The following is a 17571-nucleotide window of genomic DNA, read 5'->3' on the forward strand; positions in this document are numbered from 1 at the left end:
CTTTTGAAAACAACAAGTTTCTAGAACCTACTAATGCCATTGATGTCAGCAGAAAGGATCCAGACTGACCCTCTCTGTAGGGCTTGAAACTCTTGGCATAACCCTTACCGTTATTTTCAACACATCCTTGCACATTGTCAGAGTACCTTCAATTAACACAATCTTTTTTTTCCTCCATGATTGACAGGTATCGTCACATCTTAAAACCCTTTCTGGCGCCTCTAGTGATTTTCACAATTCACTCACGGCAATTCCGGAATAAATGGGCCAAGGGACAGCCCAGCCGAAGGCGGTAAACCCAAATTTATGAATTAAGAAATATGAGCTCCTTTTACTTCGCGATCTGTCCAGTTTCCAGTCATTGCGAAAAAAAAGTCGGTTGTACTTGCTGCTGACTGAGCACTAGGGGTGTAAATCTCTGGTTTCATCACGATACGATATTAAATCGATTCATTGGACAACGATACGATAATTGCCGATATCAAAAGTCTGCCGCGATACGATTTCGATTAGATTCAGTGGCCTGCGATCGATATGAGACGATATCATATGCCCATTTAACACAACCTGTTTCATCATCAACTCACAAAAAAATCGTAATTATAATTTCAACATTTTATTGCTTTGCTCTTCCAGATGTTAAACAAAAACCATACATTTAAAAGCTTAACTTAATAGCCTGTAATAGCTTTCAGAACAAATGTATTTGTAACCATTTGACCATAACAATAAATAATATAATAATCAAATATGTCCTCCAGTGTCCTTTGGGAGGTTTTTCTTCAAAAAAAAACAAGCTTAACTTAAGAGCCTGTAATAGCTTTCAGAACAAATGTATTGGTAACCATTCCACCATAACAATCAATAATATAATAATCAAATATGTCCTCCAGTGTCCTTTGGGAGGTTTTTCTTTAAAAAATACCAACTGGTCAACATGCTCTGCGGACAAAACACTGCGTTCAGAGCGGACAATGTCTCCAGCAGTTCTGAAAACATGTTCTGAAGGTAGGTTTTGGCAAGGTTTGCCAGGAGGGGAAACTTAGGCCCCGTTCACACGAAGCCGAAACGGGCGAAACCGTTACGGTTTCGATCTATCCGGTTTCGAAGTATCTCCGTAAAGACGAAGCCAAGCCGGGTACATCTGTAGAAACGCTGTAGTACACATTCCAGGCCCAGGCAAAGGGTCAGTGTCTTTATACTTGGCAACTTCTACATTGACTAGGTCTCTGGAGGTCTTTTGCCTTGGATCAGCAGTGCTGAATGTATCGCCAAAGAGGTCCTGAAATGCCTTCGACTTTTTGGGAGCAGGAAAATATTCTAAAATGACACAGAACAGAAGACTAAATTAATTCAGAAGAAATCTATTTTAATGCACTCCAAACTCATTCATACAGCACTATAACACTTTCCACGTAGGAAAAACACACACCTTGTTCTTGAGCCTGGGATGTCTCAGGGGTTGGCTCCAAGTCAGGCTCATCATCAGTTTGGTCAGCAGATGAGGGAAGAGGTATGTTCTCCTCGACATTTGTCAAGTGTCATCCTGTAGAATAGATCATGATCACACACACACATACACACACACACACACACACACACACACACACACACACACACACACTTAAATGGAAAGCATTTTAACAATAAGAAAAGGCAAGATTTATGAATATATTTTAATTATATTTATATTTTTAAGTATAATCAAAACATAACTATAATAGACAAAAAATATTAGCTTACTTTCTGGTCCCACAGCTCTGAAGCCTCATATGTGATGCTCCGGAAGGCCGCTTCTTTCTCCTCCTCACTTAGAAAGGGCAGAGTCTTGAATCTTGCATCCAAAGCAGATGCTATGTGGAGGACCTGCTGCACATCCTGGTAGCGCTGTGATAGCTCCCTGGACATAGTTTCCTTCATCTCTCCTAGTAAAGAAGAGTCTTCTTCTGTGATACGGTAATGCACCAGCAACTTAGCTCTGAGTGGAGCAATGACCGACAAAGTGGGTTGTTTCTCTTCACACATTATTGTGGTGGCGGTTCTGACTGGTCCGAGGAGCTTTACCATGTCTTCTGCAGCAGGGATGTCACTTTCACTGAGTGTGTGAATGTCATTCACACCGTTCCTTATTTTCCTGTCCAGGAGTGAAGCACAAACAGCAGCCTGCTGCTCCAAAAATCGCTCGAGCATATCAAATGAGCTATTCCAGCGTGTGCTCACGTCTTGTTTAAGCCTGTGTATTCCAAGCAACTTTTGCTTCTCTTTTAAAACTGCCGTTGCTACGTGCTCCGGTGAAAAAACATGACGATTCGTCTCACTCTGCCCAAAAGACGAGTTGCACCCGCACATTTCAGGCCTCTCTGTGTGGCCAAATTAATTGTATGCCCGAAGCACTTGATGTGAGGTGTCATTTTCGCCTCTGCTCCGGCTACCTTCATATTGCTGGAGTTATCTGTGACAAGCGTGGGATTTTTGTTGCGAATATTCCACTCTTCACATGCCTCTCTCAAAACTGCCGCAAGATTTGCACCCGTGTGTGAGTCATTCAAAACACAAGTCTGAAGAACAAAATTCTTCATCTGTCAGTCAGCGTCAATATGGTGGCTGGTCACGGTTACGTACGCTTCTGTTGTACAGGACGTCCAGCCATCTGTAGTCAGAGCGACTCGTTTTGCTTCCATCAACTCACGTTTAGCTTCTTTGTATAGCTTCGGTATGCAAGTTTCACTGAAAAACTGTCGGGGTGGGATTGTATATTTTGGCTCCAGAGTATGAAGTAGTTCACGAAAGCCGGCGTTCTCGACAACACAGTACGGCCTTATGTCTTTGCAAATGAAATTTGAAATGGCAGCTGTGATAATCATCTCTCTTTTGGAGTTGTGGTTCAGTTTTTGTGGGAAAAAACTGCTCAGGGCTGGTGTTGTTGACAATACCGAGCTGCTGTCGGACACATCGACGACGTTGCCGCGTGCTTCATGGGCGTCAATGCCGTGTTTCTTTTTGAGGTGCCCGGACAGGTTAGTTGTATTCCCCGAATATTTAATGGCGGATCGGCACTTTTTCATTATATATGCGTTTTGTGCATTGACCCGTCGTTTTTCAGAAATCCGAAATATTTCCACACCACTGACTTGTATCTGAGAGGGGATACAATAGCCTCGACATCATCTTGGCTGTTAGTAGGATTAGCAGTGCTGCTGCTGCTAGAAGCCAAACTAGACACTCTCCCAATCAAACATGTGCTCTTTGTGCTCATGATTGCCTCGTTGGTGGACGCAGTAGCGCACATGAGCGGCTTGGCGCGCTTGGCCGGAAATAGTGTCACAAACACCCGCGCAAGGAGACTGTCAAAATAAAAGCGTATAATACAGTGATATGCATCGATGTTTGAGCGTTGCATCGATGCATTTGGATCATTCGACAATGTATCGATATATCGATGTAGATCGATGTATCATTACACCCCTACTGAGCAGCACAGTGTCATCAAATAGTAGATCAATACGCCGCTTGTATTTTTTGGAATACTCGATTCGGTATGCAAAACTCAAAAGTTCTTGCAATTAATTCAAAATAAGGATTGCAAAGATAATCAACAGTTCCGTTATTTCTCTGGCACAAGGTCAAAGACTCTTCCTGCTCCAGCCCCTCCCCCAGGTAGGGTCACCCTTATATTAGTCTCGCAAAGCCAGACCAAACTACAGCAAGTAGAATGGTCTGGAGCCACGCTACCTCGAGCCGTCTATCCGTGGGGAAACTGGGCGGGCCTGTTTTTATTTCTTTAAACCAATCACAATCGTCTAGGGCGGGGCTAAGCCCGGTAGCAGCAGTTGTGTCCATGCAAAATAGTGCCGGGGGGAGGAATTATTTTGACGGAACTTCTTGACGTTCAGAGGCTGTCAGAAATGGCTCAATCCCAAACGCCACAAAAAACCATTAACGATGTATGTCGCCTATGTGGAGATAATTTTATAGATAAAAAGAACAAACATCGTTTGATTCTTTGTCACGATGATTTCAAGCCACCATGCACTTTGGCCCTTGAGGAGCTCACGGGACCTATAAAAACGAACGACGTTTTAACATTTATATGTGGTTCTTGTAGAACACTACTAAAGAAATACCGTAGGAGCTATTGTGAAGTGGAACGGATCGGTTCATTGGTTAAATCCATGTCAAACGCTCATGCCGCTGTCAGAGTGAAACGATGCGCCAAATCCACACCAACCGGCGATAGTCGTGACCGCAAACGCATCGTCCCCGGGGAGAATCCTGCCAGACGGAGTCTCCAAGGTAATGTCAAAATAGGCTATGTTGTGGTCCTACCATTGTAATGAAATCAGATAGTCAGTAATCAGTAATTACATTATATTAAAATTAAACAAGATTGGATGTCTAGTTCCACAAACAATTTCGAAAACTTGTCTGTAGGCCTATAGCCATTTACCACCAACTGCTATTTATGTGTCTCTTTGGAAAACAATGTTATACTGTCGATGTGTCCACGGAAAGAGCCAAACATGCCAACTTTACAGCGCCGTCAAAGTCCTCTTCAAAACTCGCCATACTGCCTAGTTTTCGAGTTTGAGGGGGAGCACAATACGGTAACGCCAGCAACCGGAAGGGGAGGAGTCGCGGCCAAATCGGCCGCTAAGCAATAGACGCTGTCCACTTCCGTTCAGCCAGACTACCCTTATATAGACGTCAAGGTCACCCGCATGGTCCAGCCACCAGAGGGAGATAACTCAGAGAAACACACAAATACGAAATGAAAGACACTTCTCTCCTTCTTCATTCTGGCTCCTACAATACTTATATTTATTTATTTATTTAAAGTGGTATGTTAAATTCAAGATGGGTGGGCAAGAGTAGGGATATAGTGCCATACCGTGAATATGAATTTCTGAGAGGATGGTCAATGGATATAAATCTCATTATAACAATAATTTATATCTATGTTACGAGAAAGGATGTAATGATAACGCCAAGAATAATAAAGGTCTCATGGTTATAATAATTTATATATAATTAACTTATAAAGCGTATAACGAGACAACGAGACGATCTAGTTGTGGGCCTATAACCTTGTACATAATAGTCTAACTCTATATGCATGTCAAAAGTCCGATATGCTGTAGGCCAGGGGTGCCCAACCAGTCGATCGCGGTCTACCAGTAGACAGCCGACAGATCCCAAGTCGACCGCGAGGGGTGAAGAAGAAAAATAAATAAAATTTGCGCGGGACATATACGCGCGGTAGCGCATGCGCTGTCAACAGCAGTTGAAAGCCGTCAACAGTAGATACGTACTCCTAAACGTTGGCATGGCTGAGGGGAAAAGAGCTAAGACCTACCATTTTCACCCTGAGTGGGAGGAAGATTATTGATTATTGTTGAGAAGGTGCCGTGCGCAGACGGAATGAAACCCCCACTGAAGTCCGTAGGTTCACGATACAATACCCCCCCCCCCCCCCCCCCCCCCCCGCTTGAAGGTAGGTTTGCAATGTTGACACTAGGCTGGTAGATCTCGGGAGGTTGGCTACTTGAAAAGTAGACCTTGGGTCAAAAAAGGTTGGGCACCCCTGCTGTAGGCCTACGAATAGGCTTGTTTTTTATATTATAAATATTTAAATATTGTCTGGTTATACCTGAACCATATTAGAACCACCTATAGAAAAAGTATTTGTGGAAGTGGATTGTCAATGGTCAGATACAGATCTTGAAAATGGTCTATTAAATTCAAGATGGGTGAATGGGCGAGAATAGGGATATAGTGCTATACCATCAATATGAATTTCATTCATATATATATAGGCTATGGTCATTTCACGGATCCCTGTGAGACCAGGTTGACTCGTCGTTGAGATGGGGATCTGTGTGTGTGCCACGGAAAATGAGTGTCATCAACATGCATTGGAGCAAATTCCGTGGGCATATCTCGGAAATTGGCGTGTTTCCGCCAGGATTCCACAGATTTTGACATGGATTAAAGTTCTCTCTCACACTTTGATTTCCGTCATTTGGAGTTCACAGAGGCCACTTCACATCTCCGATAACGTCGGGACAAATTTACAAACAGGCGTCATTTGGATAAACTAATCGCATATTAAGGATCTAAATAGGTACTTTCTCGCATAAAAAAATATTAAAACTTAAAGTGATGTATTAACAGCACTGAAGCGAGAATTAAAACAGCTTTTAGCAGCTTTACCGCTACCGCTGCCGCGAAATGCATTCTGGGAAACTTGCATACTGTATACTGCGGTGCAGTCGGTCTGCTGTATACTGCATACTGAATCCCACATTCAGTATGCAGTATACAGTACATACTGCGCAGTATGTAGTCGGCAGTATGGTAGTATGCAGTTTCGAACATGGACATAATACACGCGTGTATTATGTCGTCATACGTCAACGCCGGTAAAATTGTCAAATTATATAGTGAGTATTTAAAAGGTCTACCGTTAAAATTGACTGAAAACACAAGCATTTTAATGTACATCCCGATTATATATTAAATATATATTAAATATATTATATACAAATGTATATATATACACACCATTTTCGCGCCACATCTTACGTCTCTTTGTTGTGTTAGTGTTGAGTGTCAGAGCGAAAGTTAAGCTAGTATGAACTCCCTTATAATGATTGACGGCTCTGATGTATCGGATATTGATAAAACACAAAAAAATAAATGGAGATGGGCATGGCTGACGGAAACGGGGAACGATGGCAAGCCTTACGGTTCATGGTGCAAAAAAATATGAGACAAGCTTTGCAAAAAAAAATCTTAGAGTCTAATTGAAAAGACAACAAAAAAATTGCAATAGATGTAAAACAGTATTGGTCGAGCATTTAAACGTGATGGCTGCATTTGGTGCTGACGTCTTATACATTTGTATTTCTTAAGCAGGTGTCAAGTAACCTAACCTGGAACATGTTTCACACACTGCACGTGACTTGGCTGTAGAGCGAATAAAATTTCAGTCAGAAGATTTCTTTTCACTTTAATCCCTGTTTTGAGTTAAGCGTCCGTGGTCATTTCACGGATTCCTGTGAGATCAGGTTGAGGGAAAGACTACATGTATGAATGGGGTTATACATGCACACATTAACGCTACACATCCGTCATTCTATCCTATTTCCATTGATCACATATTCATTCTATACATTTGATGTAGGGTTGGGCCCCCTAGCGATCGCCGATAGTCGATACTATCGGGGGGGCAAATTTATAATAATTTTATCATAATAATTATTTATAATAATTTATCACTTCGAAAAAATGTTTTCCCCTTGGACCAGTGTGAGCCTCCGCTGGTTTAAGTTTCGATACGTCGGTGCCGGCGGCGCTGTCATGATGACACACGCTGATGACACACAGGTCGTAGCTGTGTTCGAAATCGTTCCCTATCACGGATATAGTGCATATGGTGCTCGCCATTTTGTGGTGTTTTTCGAATTCTCACTGGTTAATTTCATGCACTATAGTGCACTTAAAATACCCCAAATTTGAGCGTACATATGATGTTCCCTACGTGTTACTCCCGTATACCACAATGCCATGCGGTCGTGTTTTTCCGGAGGAGAAGAAGAAGCTGAATGACCGCGAAAACGAATAAATTTAATGATGGAGTCTCCGGCTTTCGTTTAGAAACGTCAACAATTTATTTGGGATTTAACATAGAAAATTTAACATTCAAAATGAATAAGAAAAACCTTGTTCAAGGAAATGTAACATTCAACATCAATACAACCTCCAGCTTTCCTCGAGAGTGCCCGGTTTGTTTACATGATGTTGGCGCATCTGTCTGCGTCACACAAATACCCGGCGCATTTACTGACGCAAATGACGTTTAGAAATGTTCAGCGTAGTGTCAGAATTCTCGTTTATTCGTTCCCTATGTAGTGCACTATATCATGAACACTATAGGGCAGTGGTTTTCAAACTATGGGGCGCGCCCCCCCTGGGGGGCGCCAGAGTTCTTCAGGGGGGGGCGCGACGTGAGAAGAAAATAAACCCGAAAAAAAACCTGAAAGTCGATGATTCAAATCATCAGTCGTACTTCAAGTGTAGAAGTAACACATAACTAAATCAATTTTCAACCGTTTATCTTCGTGCAAACCATTTAAAAAATCTACACACTTGTATCTTCAATAATATCTAAACAGAATTTTGATATCATTTAAAATTTCTTCAGAATCACAGTTTTAGTTTCATCCCTTTTCGTTTTCAGCTGTTTTCATGGAAGACGTCAGCCCATTCTGATACACCTACTTCTAGACATCGTAACTCATTCCTTTTTCAACCGTTTACCATCGTTCAAACCATTAAACAAATCTACACACTTGTGTCTTCAATATTATAGAAACGGAATTCTGATAGCATTTATACTTTTTTCAGAATCAGTTTTAGTTTCAAACCGGCATCGTTTTCAGTTGCTTATAATAATTTAGGTCACCATAGCAACGCCGGTAAACAAACCCCGCCGAATAGTCGAATCTCTGGACTGAAAAGGCAGATCTGATTCAACTGGCAGTTTACACAGATTAAGATGTTCAAGGTTAAGCTAAAACATGCTTAGATAAAGTTGTTAAATTGTGTTAAGAAATGTGTTTAAAAACGCACAAAGATGTTGTAATGTTTCAGAAATATGTTTAAAAGATATGTTTAATAAATATGTTTCAAATGTTTCAAAAATATGTTTCAAATGTTTTATAATTATGATCAGAGATGTTTAAAATGTGTAAAATAATTAAAATAGCTTTCAAAACATAGGTATTTATAAAAAAAAAAATTGGGGGGGCTCAGCTGAATTTTTTTATCTCTGAGGGGGGGCTCACTCTCTCACACTTTGAAAACCCCTGCTATAGGGAATAGTGAGTGAGTGAATAAGGAACGATTTCGAACACGGCTCATGTACCACAGCTGTGACCCGTAAATGGTGCAGCGGGGTGTGATGTCATTTCGCCGTGCGAGCAGACCGGTAGGTTTCGAGCCCCTCCCCTCTCCTCTCGCAGCAGTGAGTGAATACGGCAGGTCAGCGCTACATAGTATGTTTTCCACCTGTGCCAGTTAATTTCAATTACAATTTGCGGGGCTTTTTAAGTTGTAAAAATGGCTACCACAGCGCTGTTTTTCAAAAATAAAAAATTAATTATTAAAAAAAAAATATCGCATTTTTATCGGCAACTTGAGACGATCGAAGATGGAATCCATCTATCGTCGATAGTCGATAGAATTGACTATCGGCCCATCCCTAATTTGATGAATTCTTTCCTACATCCAATGCACGCATCCACCCTACTAGGCTTGGCCGGTATTTCGGTATACCTGGGTATTAAAAGATAGCTACGTCAAAAAGTCTAAACCTCCTCTTTCCATTAAACGTATTCAGACTTCAGGTTAATCCATTATTTTTATGATACTATGTAGTTGTTGTTTAGAAGCAGGATATGGAATTAAAGACTTTGCATTAAATACTCCAAAATGAAGACTTTCCACAGCAGCACACTGCTGCTGTGGTGGTGTTTTAAAACATTCTCAATAACAATTATGTACCGTATTTTCCGCACTCTTCACAGGGTATGTAAAATGGTCTGCATTTAAGCATCAGGAATTCCACGTCAGGGCAGCAAAGTTGCTCAACTATGGTGGGGTTTGTGCACCAAGAGTCATTGATGTAAATTAGGGCTGCAACTGTCGCATGCTGGCTCTAGCATGCAACATGAAATGGGGGAGACCACGCCGTTTTACAATAATAAAATAATTTATTATAGTAAGAAGATAATTTTACATATAATTAAATAGAATAAAGATAAAGAAGTGTGGTGTAAATCAGTTAAATGTAAAGTAACCCAAAGTGTCATGCAAAAGTCAGTCTGTGTGTAACCAAACAAAGGACAAAGAAAACCAACACGCCGGGAGGAGGGAGCGACCATGACTGTTGTGAAAGCAGGCTTTTAACCTGCTGCCAACACAGGCACACCTGAACTGCATCACCTATTAAGAGAGAGAGAGAGAACAGGCAAACCAAACAGCCAGGGTGGAGTCAAAGCAAGGGTGGAGTCAAAGACTCACCAGGGTCGTCACAAACAACGAATCGAGAAAAATCGATTGCTAAAAGCGTTGGCAACGAATTGGGTCATCGATTCGTTGAGTCGAGCGATTAATACGTCACTTGTAGGCGCGGCACTGTTTACAGCCAGCCGCCTACAGGTTGGTTCATGGTTCATGCACACCCACAGCGAACTTTAGTGTGAGCGACCACAGCTTGTATTTTGATCATATCTTAACACTGGACTGTTACTACAAAGGCAAAGTGCAGTAACTACGCCAACATTGAAACTGAGAAAAATGCCTTCAAAGTTTTCATACTGGCCGGCCAAACCTGTTGCAGGTACAATAGTGGTGATACTTTCAATTAATACCTTCATAGGAAGGAAAATTGTATAGAAAAAGAAAAGACCAACGATATGACCTTTGACCTCAAAATTGTAGATACTGCACTCTGCCTTTGTATTACCTCGAACAACTAGAGTACTATTACAAAGGCAAAGTGCAGTATCTACGATTTAAATGCGTTCTGAAAGTAACTTTTTTGCATTACCGATGCATTTTTATTTAATTTAAGTGGCTTGTGCTTCGTTTATGAAGGTTTTTGAGAGTATTGAAATTGCTTGTAACCTTCAATAATCTATTTTGTCCTTATGTCCCCGTCACATCGCAGCCCTAAACAATTGAAGAGTTTGGTTCCAACACGCTATATCCACAATTTTAATGAATTTTCATTAATCATTTTTTTATATAAAAAGGTTTTAGGTTATATCAGTGAACCTGGAGTTGGGATAGTGTTCTGTGATGTATCTTAACTTTAACAAAACAACAAAAATGCTATTTTGTTGATATCACTGGAGATACACAATATAAATATAGATAGCGTTTTGAAATCAAACCCTTCAATTGCGTTTTTTTGTCATCAACATTGTCATTATCTTCCCAAATATCCTTAACATTTTACACACAATCAATAGTATTTTGGTTTGTGGATTTTCATTTTAATTAGAAAATGAAGGGGGGGGGGCTACTGCATGGTGGCAGCCAGTGGGAAGCTTAGATAAGTGATTCACTGGAACTGTTGGATGCATACATGTGTGTATTAAAGTAAGTATTATACAAGATTGGATATTACTGTTTTGGCAAGAAGTGGTAAAAGACGATCAACAATTCATAGAGGTCACTCAGTTACATTAGTTTGAAATATAATAACCATAAGAACTACAGATAAGGTAGATATAATAAAAAAGTACTTGCCAATTATATCCCAAACTAGATCTAACGTCAAAATGAGTGACTGCCATTTTATACAATGGAAGAAATGAACCGAAGACGTCAACTGATCTCGATGGTGGTTTTGCAACCTTTGGACTTTCTGCTTGAACTTCATTGGCTATCCTTTCGACCAGGGGTTCTCAAAGTTTTGACAACTGAGGGCCAATTTAGGAACCCAAAATTTGACTGAGGGCCGCCAAAGAAAAAAATAAAATTGCCGGGAAACGCCGTCAGCATCCCAGTGGTGAAAAAAAACATTGCACTCGCACCGTGGACCTCTGGGAGTGAGGTCAAGTGAGGTCTAAATCATGAAACTGAGGTTCACCCTTTCAAAGTAATGTACAGCCGGATCAAAACTAAAAAATGTAAAAGGATTTAATTGAAAGCTAGAGAGAGTCGAATTTTCTCTTTATATTTATTAATATTTGTTTAAATTAATATTGATTAAAAAAGTTTTTTTTTTTTTTTTATAACTTACATAATTATGTATGTCATTGAGGGCCGCCAGGAATGATTCCGCGGGCCGCACTTTGAGAACCAATGCTTTAGACAATGCGATATTTTACCTAAACCATGTGATGTAGCGTGTGGAATGAGAAGTAAACAACCAATCTAAATGGACATTTCATTTTCATTCAATATCGTATTTGCGGCTGCAGGCGCTGCATGGCTCTCCTCAGGAAATCAGCTAACTCTAGAATGCTAAAGTAACAGTGACTTAAATGGAGTCGACTAACTAATGCCGCTTTTCCACCGCACATGTAGCTCCACTCGCCACGACACGACTCGACACGACTCGACACGGTAGCAGCACGGGTCCTTTTCCACCGCAAATAGTACCTCCTGGACGTGGGCGGGGTCGGCTGCGCGAAAGGGCCGTGACGTATTTTTGTACGCAACGCAAACAACACCTACGCAACCCACACATAGACAGAACCCACATAACAACAATGGAGGACATCGATGCGATGGTATTCGTGTTCGTATTATTAGCTGGCATGTTGAAGAAGTTGAAGAAGTGGAATATGTTGGCTGCGGCGCTGCTATAGCTGTTACCAGCATGGTTGCCATGTCGCTCTCGTGACTTCGTCACACTCTCTGGCCAATCAGTGGCCGGCCGTCTGCCGACGTCACCTTTTAGCATCGGCTCAGCTCGCTTGGAACCTAGAGCGAGGCGGTACTAGAAAAAGCAGCCACTTCAGGTACCAGATACCATGTTTTCGCGGTGGAAACGCAAAAAAGGCGAGCTGAGTCGAGTCGTGTCGAGCTGGTACCATGCAGTGGAAAAGCGGCATAAATGAGTAGGCTGATTTTGTTATCTTCACATCAGTTGGATTTGCTGCCCCGAAACGAAAATAGTTCCAGGAATGAAGACAAGAAACAAAACAGCGACGTGATCGTAATTGGCCTATGACAGCGTTTCCAGAGTGGAAAGATGCTACAGGCTTCAAGGGAGAAGGTTGGCTAAAATGGCTTAATAGATTTAGGTCAGTTGTTGATATTTTTCCATCGTCCTTACCATTGTCTGGATACTTGCGTTTCAAAGCAAGTTCCACCATGAGTTTTCCTCAATAGATTCGGATGGGGCTACTAAGGCAGACCGCAGTATCTACTGTGTCAAAGCCGGGTGAACAAAGGCAGAACGCAGTAACTTCACTTACTGCGTTTAGCCTTGGTATTAGGTTGGATTTTGTAGTTACTGCAAATTTGACTTAGGGATTTCTCTAGAACGGGACACAGTTGGACCAAGAGTTTTTGTCTCAAGATAAAGAAGGTGTTATAAAACCGATTTTCAGTCTGAACTCAATTTTGACAAAATACGTAGTTACTGCACTTTGCCTTTGTAGGACAGTGTAGGCCTATATAAAAGTGTTGTACCTTCACTTTCTTTGGGTTAAAAAAACTCCTTCAACTCAGTATCCGTCTAGTCCAACCGAAAACTGTCAGCTGCTGCTGCTGCAGACGGTGTGCAGACGGGCTCGGAGTCGGCACCGTGTGCATCAACAGTCATTCAAAGCAGCGGTAGTAATCACACAACCAGACGGTGTAGAAAGTCCCGTCAGTTAAAAATAGTGATCCAGTTTTTAAATCCATGTTAAAATCAGCAGGATATAATAATAATAATAATACATTTCATTTAGAGGCGCCTTTCAAGACACCCAAGGTCACCTTACAGAGCAGTCATCATACATTAAAAAAAAAAAAAGATATAGAGCTAGAGCTAGCTAGCTTAAATAAAAAGTAGCAAACGCTGTCAAATATGATGTGTTCAGGTCGGCTCAGTAATATGATTGATGGGTTCAAATGCAATACAAAAAAATGAAATTTGAGATTTTGGATAAAACTTGTTTCCCCAGCAATATAAAATAGATGGTAAGGATTGAATTATGACCAGTTTAACGTCCTATCTTGAGCTATGATCATCTCATCATCAATTAAAGCAATAATACAAGTTATATTTCAAAAAAATAATAGAAAAGTATCAGTAGTGGTATCAATAAAGACTTGGATCGTTAAGGAGACTAGAAAATGGTATCAATATCAAGAAAAATTAACTATCTCCTGTCATCTGAGAGAAATTAAGATGATTTAATTTATTTTTAACCGTTCGTATTTAAGGGTTAAAGATCTTATTGGTTAACCGGTTAACCATGGACATCCCTTATATGCTGTATATATATAAATGTGTATCTTACATTGTATCATTTAATATTACTTTTAATAGTTCCTGGACGTTGGAGCGATGACCTGGTGTATTTACACTTCAGTCTGCAATTTGAGTTTGAAATAATGTTCAGTTTTTGAATAAAGACGCTGCAATTACAAATGTTTCTTTTTATATCCAATTCATCGATTAATCGAAAAAATAATCGACAGATTAATCGAGGGAGCAAGAAGCTTGTGCATAGGTGAGGATTAAGGGTGCGCAGACCTTACTCCCACCATCTTCACATACCAGATGGACCTCCAGTGCAGGGCTCCAGACTAACTTTTTCCTTGGGTGCACTGGTGCGCCTACATTTTTAATTTGGGTGCACTGGTGCGCCTACATTTTTAATTTGGGTGCACCAGCACGTATTTATGGTGCACCCAAGTTTTGAGTTGTTGAGGGGGGGGGGTGACGCCATTATCGGAGGAGGGGCAAGGAAGTTGCGCACGCCGATATAAGTAGCCGATCTCCGGGTAGACTCGCTGAAAAGCTGCTCCCGACCACATACAGTGATACAGCGACGCTTAAAGAGATCGACTTTCATGGTACAGCTAACCCAGGCTTTCAGCTCAACATACCTCGCTAACCCTCTAATCGAGCTTCGTAGTACAGGCCCCTGGATTGGGCTTCGCGGGTTTGTTTACCGGCGTTGCTATTGTTACCGGTCTTGCATGTTCCAACGGTTTATTAGGTGTCTAATAAATCGCTGTCTAATCAATACTTCATTCACTGCCTCTTCCGTGGTTATTACAATATTATGAATAGACTCAGGGCTCCAGAGTGAGCCTAATTTGGGCGCACATGCGCCTAGAATTCGGGGTAGTGCGACCAAATATTTTATTTGGGCGCACCGGTGCGACTGAAAATGTATCTGGTATAATTTTTTTTTTTACAGAGCAGTCTATTCATAATATTGTAATGACCACAGAAGAGGCAGTGAATGAAGTATTGATTAGACAGCGATTTATTAGATACCTAATAAACCATTGGAACACGCAAGACCGGTAACAATAGCAACGCCGGTAAACAAACCCGCGAAGCCCAATCCAGGGGCCTGTACTACGAAGCTCGATTAGAGGGTTAGCGAGGTATGTTGAGCTGAAAGCCTGGGTTAGCTGTAGAATGAAAGTCGATCTCTTTAAGCGTCGCTGTATCACCATGGTGACTTACGCTCGCAACCAAACCTGGTCGGGAGCAGCTTTTCAGCGAGTCTACCCGGAGATCGGCTACTTATATCGGCGTGCGTAGCTTCCTTGCCCCTCCTCCGATAATTTCGTCAACATTTGTGGGTGTTCCCATGGACCTCGGCGCACTTATCGTACAGGCGTCTCTCCGGAGACAGAGGTTTTTTCGGGACAGAACCGATCCCTTGGCATTGTCTGACGATATTCTTTATGAGAGATACAGATTCGGCATTTATTTAAGGCATTTATTTAATGGTCAAAATATTATTAATCAGTGGCGTAAATATCGACGGTGCAACCGGTGCAGCTGCCCCCCCCCCCCCGTCAACAACTCAGCGCAAGGCAGGCACGGTCCAACGCCCCCCCATCCACCCCCCCCAACAACTCACAACTTGGGTGCACCATAAATACGTGCTGGTGCACCCAAATTAAAAATTTAGGCGCACCAGTGCACCCAAGGAAAAAGTTGTTGAATATTTTATTAATTTATTTATTTGTATTATTTTTGTAGCTTTAAATACAGCCCCTTGATAAATGTAATATCTAACTGTACATTGTAAGTATTTCTGCTCAATTTAAAAGGTTGAATCTCCTTGTGACTGAATGTTCTTATACAGCGCGCAGGCTTGATGCGCTCCAGTTCTTTGCTGGAGTTCTTTAGCAGAAGCAGCGCCCCTTATGGTTTCGCAATGAATCCGTTTTACGGGGATATTCTTGAACCGCATAAAACGAAACCGGATTGTGGACGGGGCCTAAGTGGTATCACAACGAGTGGTGATGAAACGTGACAGTTAGCTTCTGTCACATGACAGAAACCATGGAGGCCTTCTAGAGTCAATAATGAATTCTTCATGCTGGTAGTCTCACTACCGTCTCCCTCCCCTCCCTACCGGAGGGTGGTGATGTCACTGCCCTAACATGCCGGTCTTTATTGGCGCGTATCCACCGGTGGGTGTGCTTCGGCCCAGCACGCCATGGCCCAGTTGTGAAGATGCAGTTTGGCCCAGCTCAGTTACGGCTCGCGTTTCTACCGCTGACAGTACCCTTATGGTAGGGCGGGGTTTAAGCCGGATGGCGATAGCCGCGGCAGCTACGTAAGCATCGTAGCCTGCTAATAAATCCAAGGAAAAAGAAGAACGCAACACAATGAACAAAGAGCAACAATGTAGGACATCCAAAAAGGACGTTAAACTTTTGCGCAACATTTTCTTGAATAAACTAAGCTTTCGCCGTTGTCCAGAAGTACCTTGCTGGTACTGTGTTTGTTATTATCCCCCTTTGGCACGGAAGTGACGATTCTGCCGACGATTCAACAGACGGCGTGTGAAACTCGAACTTGTTGGCACCCAAGAATACCGATCCGAACCACACCCGCCCGAGATTGGGGCTTGTACCCTTCTGTTACCGCCTCTTCACGTGTGAAAGGAAGTGCATTCAGGGACTGCGGCCTGACTCAGGCCCCGTCCACATGGAGCCAATTTTTTGGTGAAACCGCATTTTTCTGAAACCATGTCCCAGGGTGGTTTCAAATATATCCGGACCTATGCGGTTTCGTGTTAGGATTCGTGTGGACGCCTGAAACGCAAACAATGACGTCATTAGCCCCTACCAGCTGGGGGACGTCAGAGTTGCGTTATTCTTTTTATTCTTTTATTTATTTTTATTATTTTTGTAGCTTTAAATAATACCCTTGATAAATGTAATAACTAACTGTACATTAAAAAGTATTTCTGCTCAATTTAAAAGGTTGAATATCCTCGTGACTGATCGTTTGTATACAGCGCGCAGGCTTTTTCTGTGGAGAACCGGCGCCTTGAATATTTACTACAGCGTTTCTACAGCTCGATGCGGTTTCCCAATGAGAGACTCTGTAGAATGAAAGTAGAAGGGGGGGGATAGATAACTGCTGCCACTTCGTGTGTGTGTGTGTGTGTGTGTGTGTGTGTGTGTGTGTGTGTGTGTGTGTGTGTGTGTGTGCCAGTGCCAATTGGAGCAGCTCTTTTTCCCCTCTGCAATGTTTAGTGACAGGAGATCAGTTGCCTGACCTGCTCTCTATGTGTCCTTCTGTAGGAGAAGGCCCGAGCCAGAGGAACGGAGAAGCCCTCAGCACTACAGGAACCCGAGGCCCAGAACCTGGAGGCTGTGGCCTTCTGCACAGAAGTTGCCATGTGAGACCATTTCTTCCACACACCATCGTCCCTGCTGTAGCTGAGCAGCATTGGATGTCGATGGATTGATGATCTGTTTTGTTGGATAACCTTCATTGCTCAGGCCGTGGTCGCTGAGCAGAGTCTCTCATAACTTGTATAAAGTAGTTTGTTATCTACTGTCCCCGCCCTCCTC

At 42.1% G+C, this 17571-nt stretch overlaps 1 protein-coding gene across 3 annotated transcripts in view; it reads left to right on the top strand.

Annotated features, from left to right (window-relative positions):
- pik3c2a (phosphatidylinositol-4-phosphate 3-kinase, catalytic subunit type 2 alpha) overlaps nucleotides 1-17571 on the top strand; it is a 78332-nt gene that overhangs the window by 18541 nt on the left and 42220 nt on the right. For all 3 annotated transcript variants that reach the window (XM_060061377.1, XM_060061379.1, XM_060061378.1), the window contains exon 3: nucleotides 17299-17396. In XM_060061377.1, the coding sequence (XP_059917360.1) occupies nucleotides 17299-17396 (98 nt within the window). The remainder of the gene's footprint in view (nucleotides 1-17298; nucleotides 17397-17571) is intronic.

The sequence above is a fragment of the Gadus macrocephalus genome, chromosome 9, assembly GCF_031168955.1.
Source record: "Gadus macrocephalus chromosome 9, ASM3116895v1".
Taxonomy (NCBI): Eukaryota; Metazoa; Chordata; class Actinopteri; order Gadiformes; family Gadidae; genus Gadus; species Gadus macrocephalus.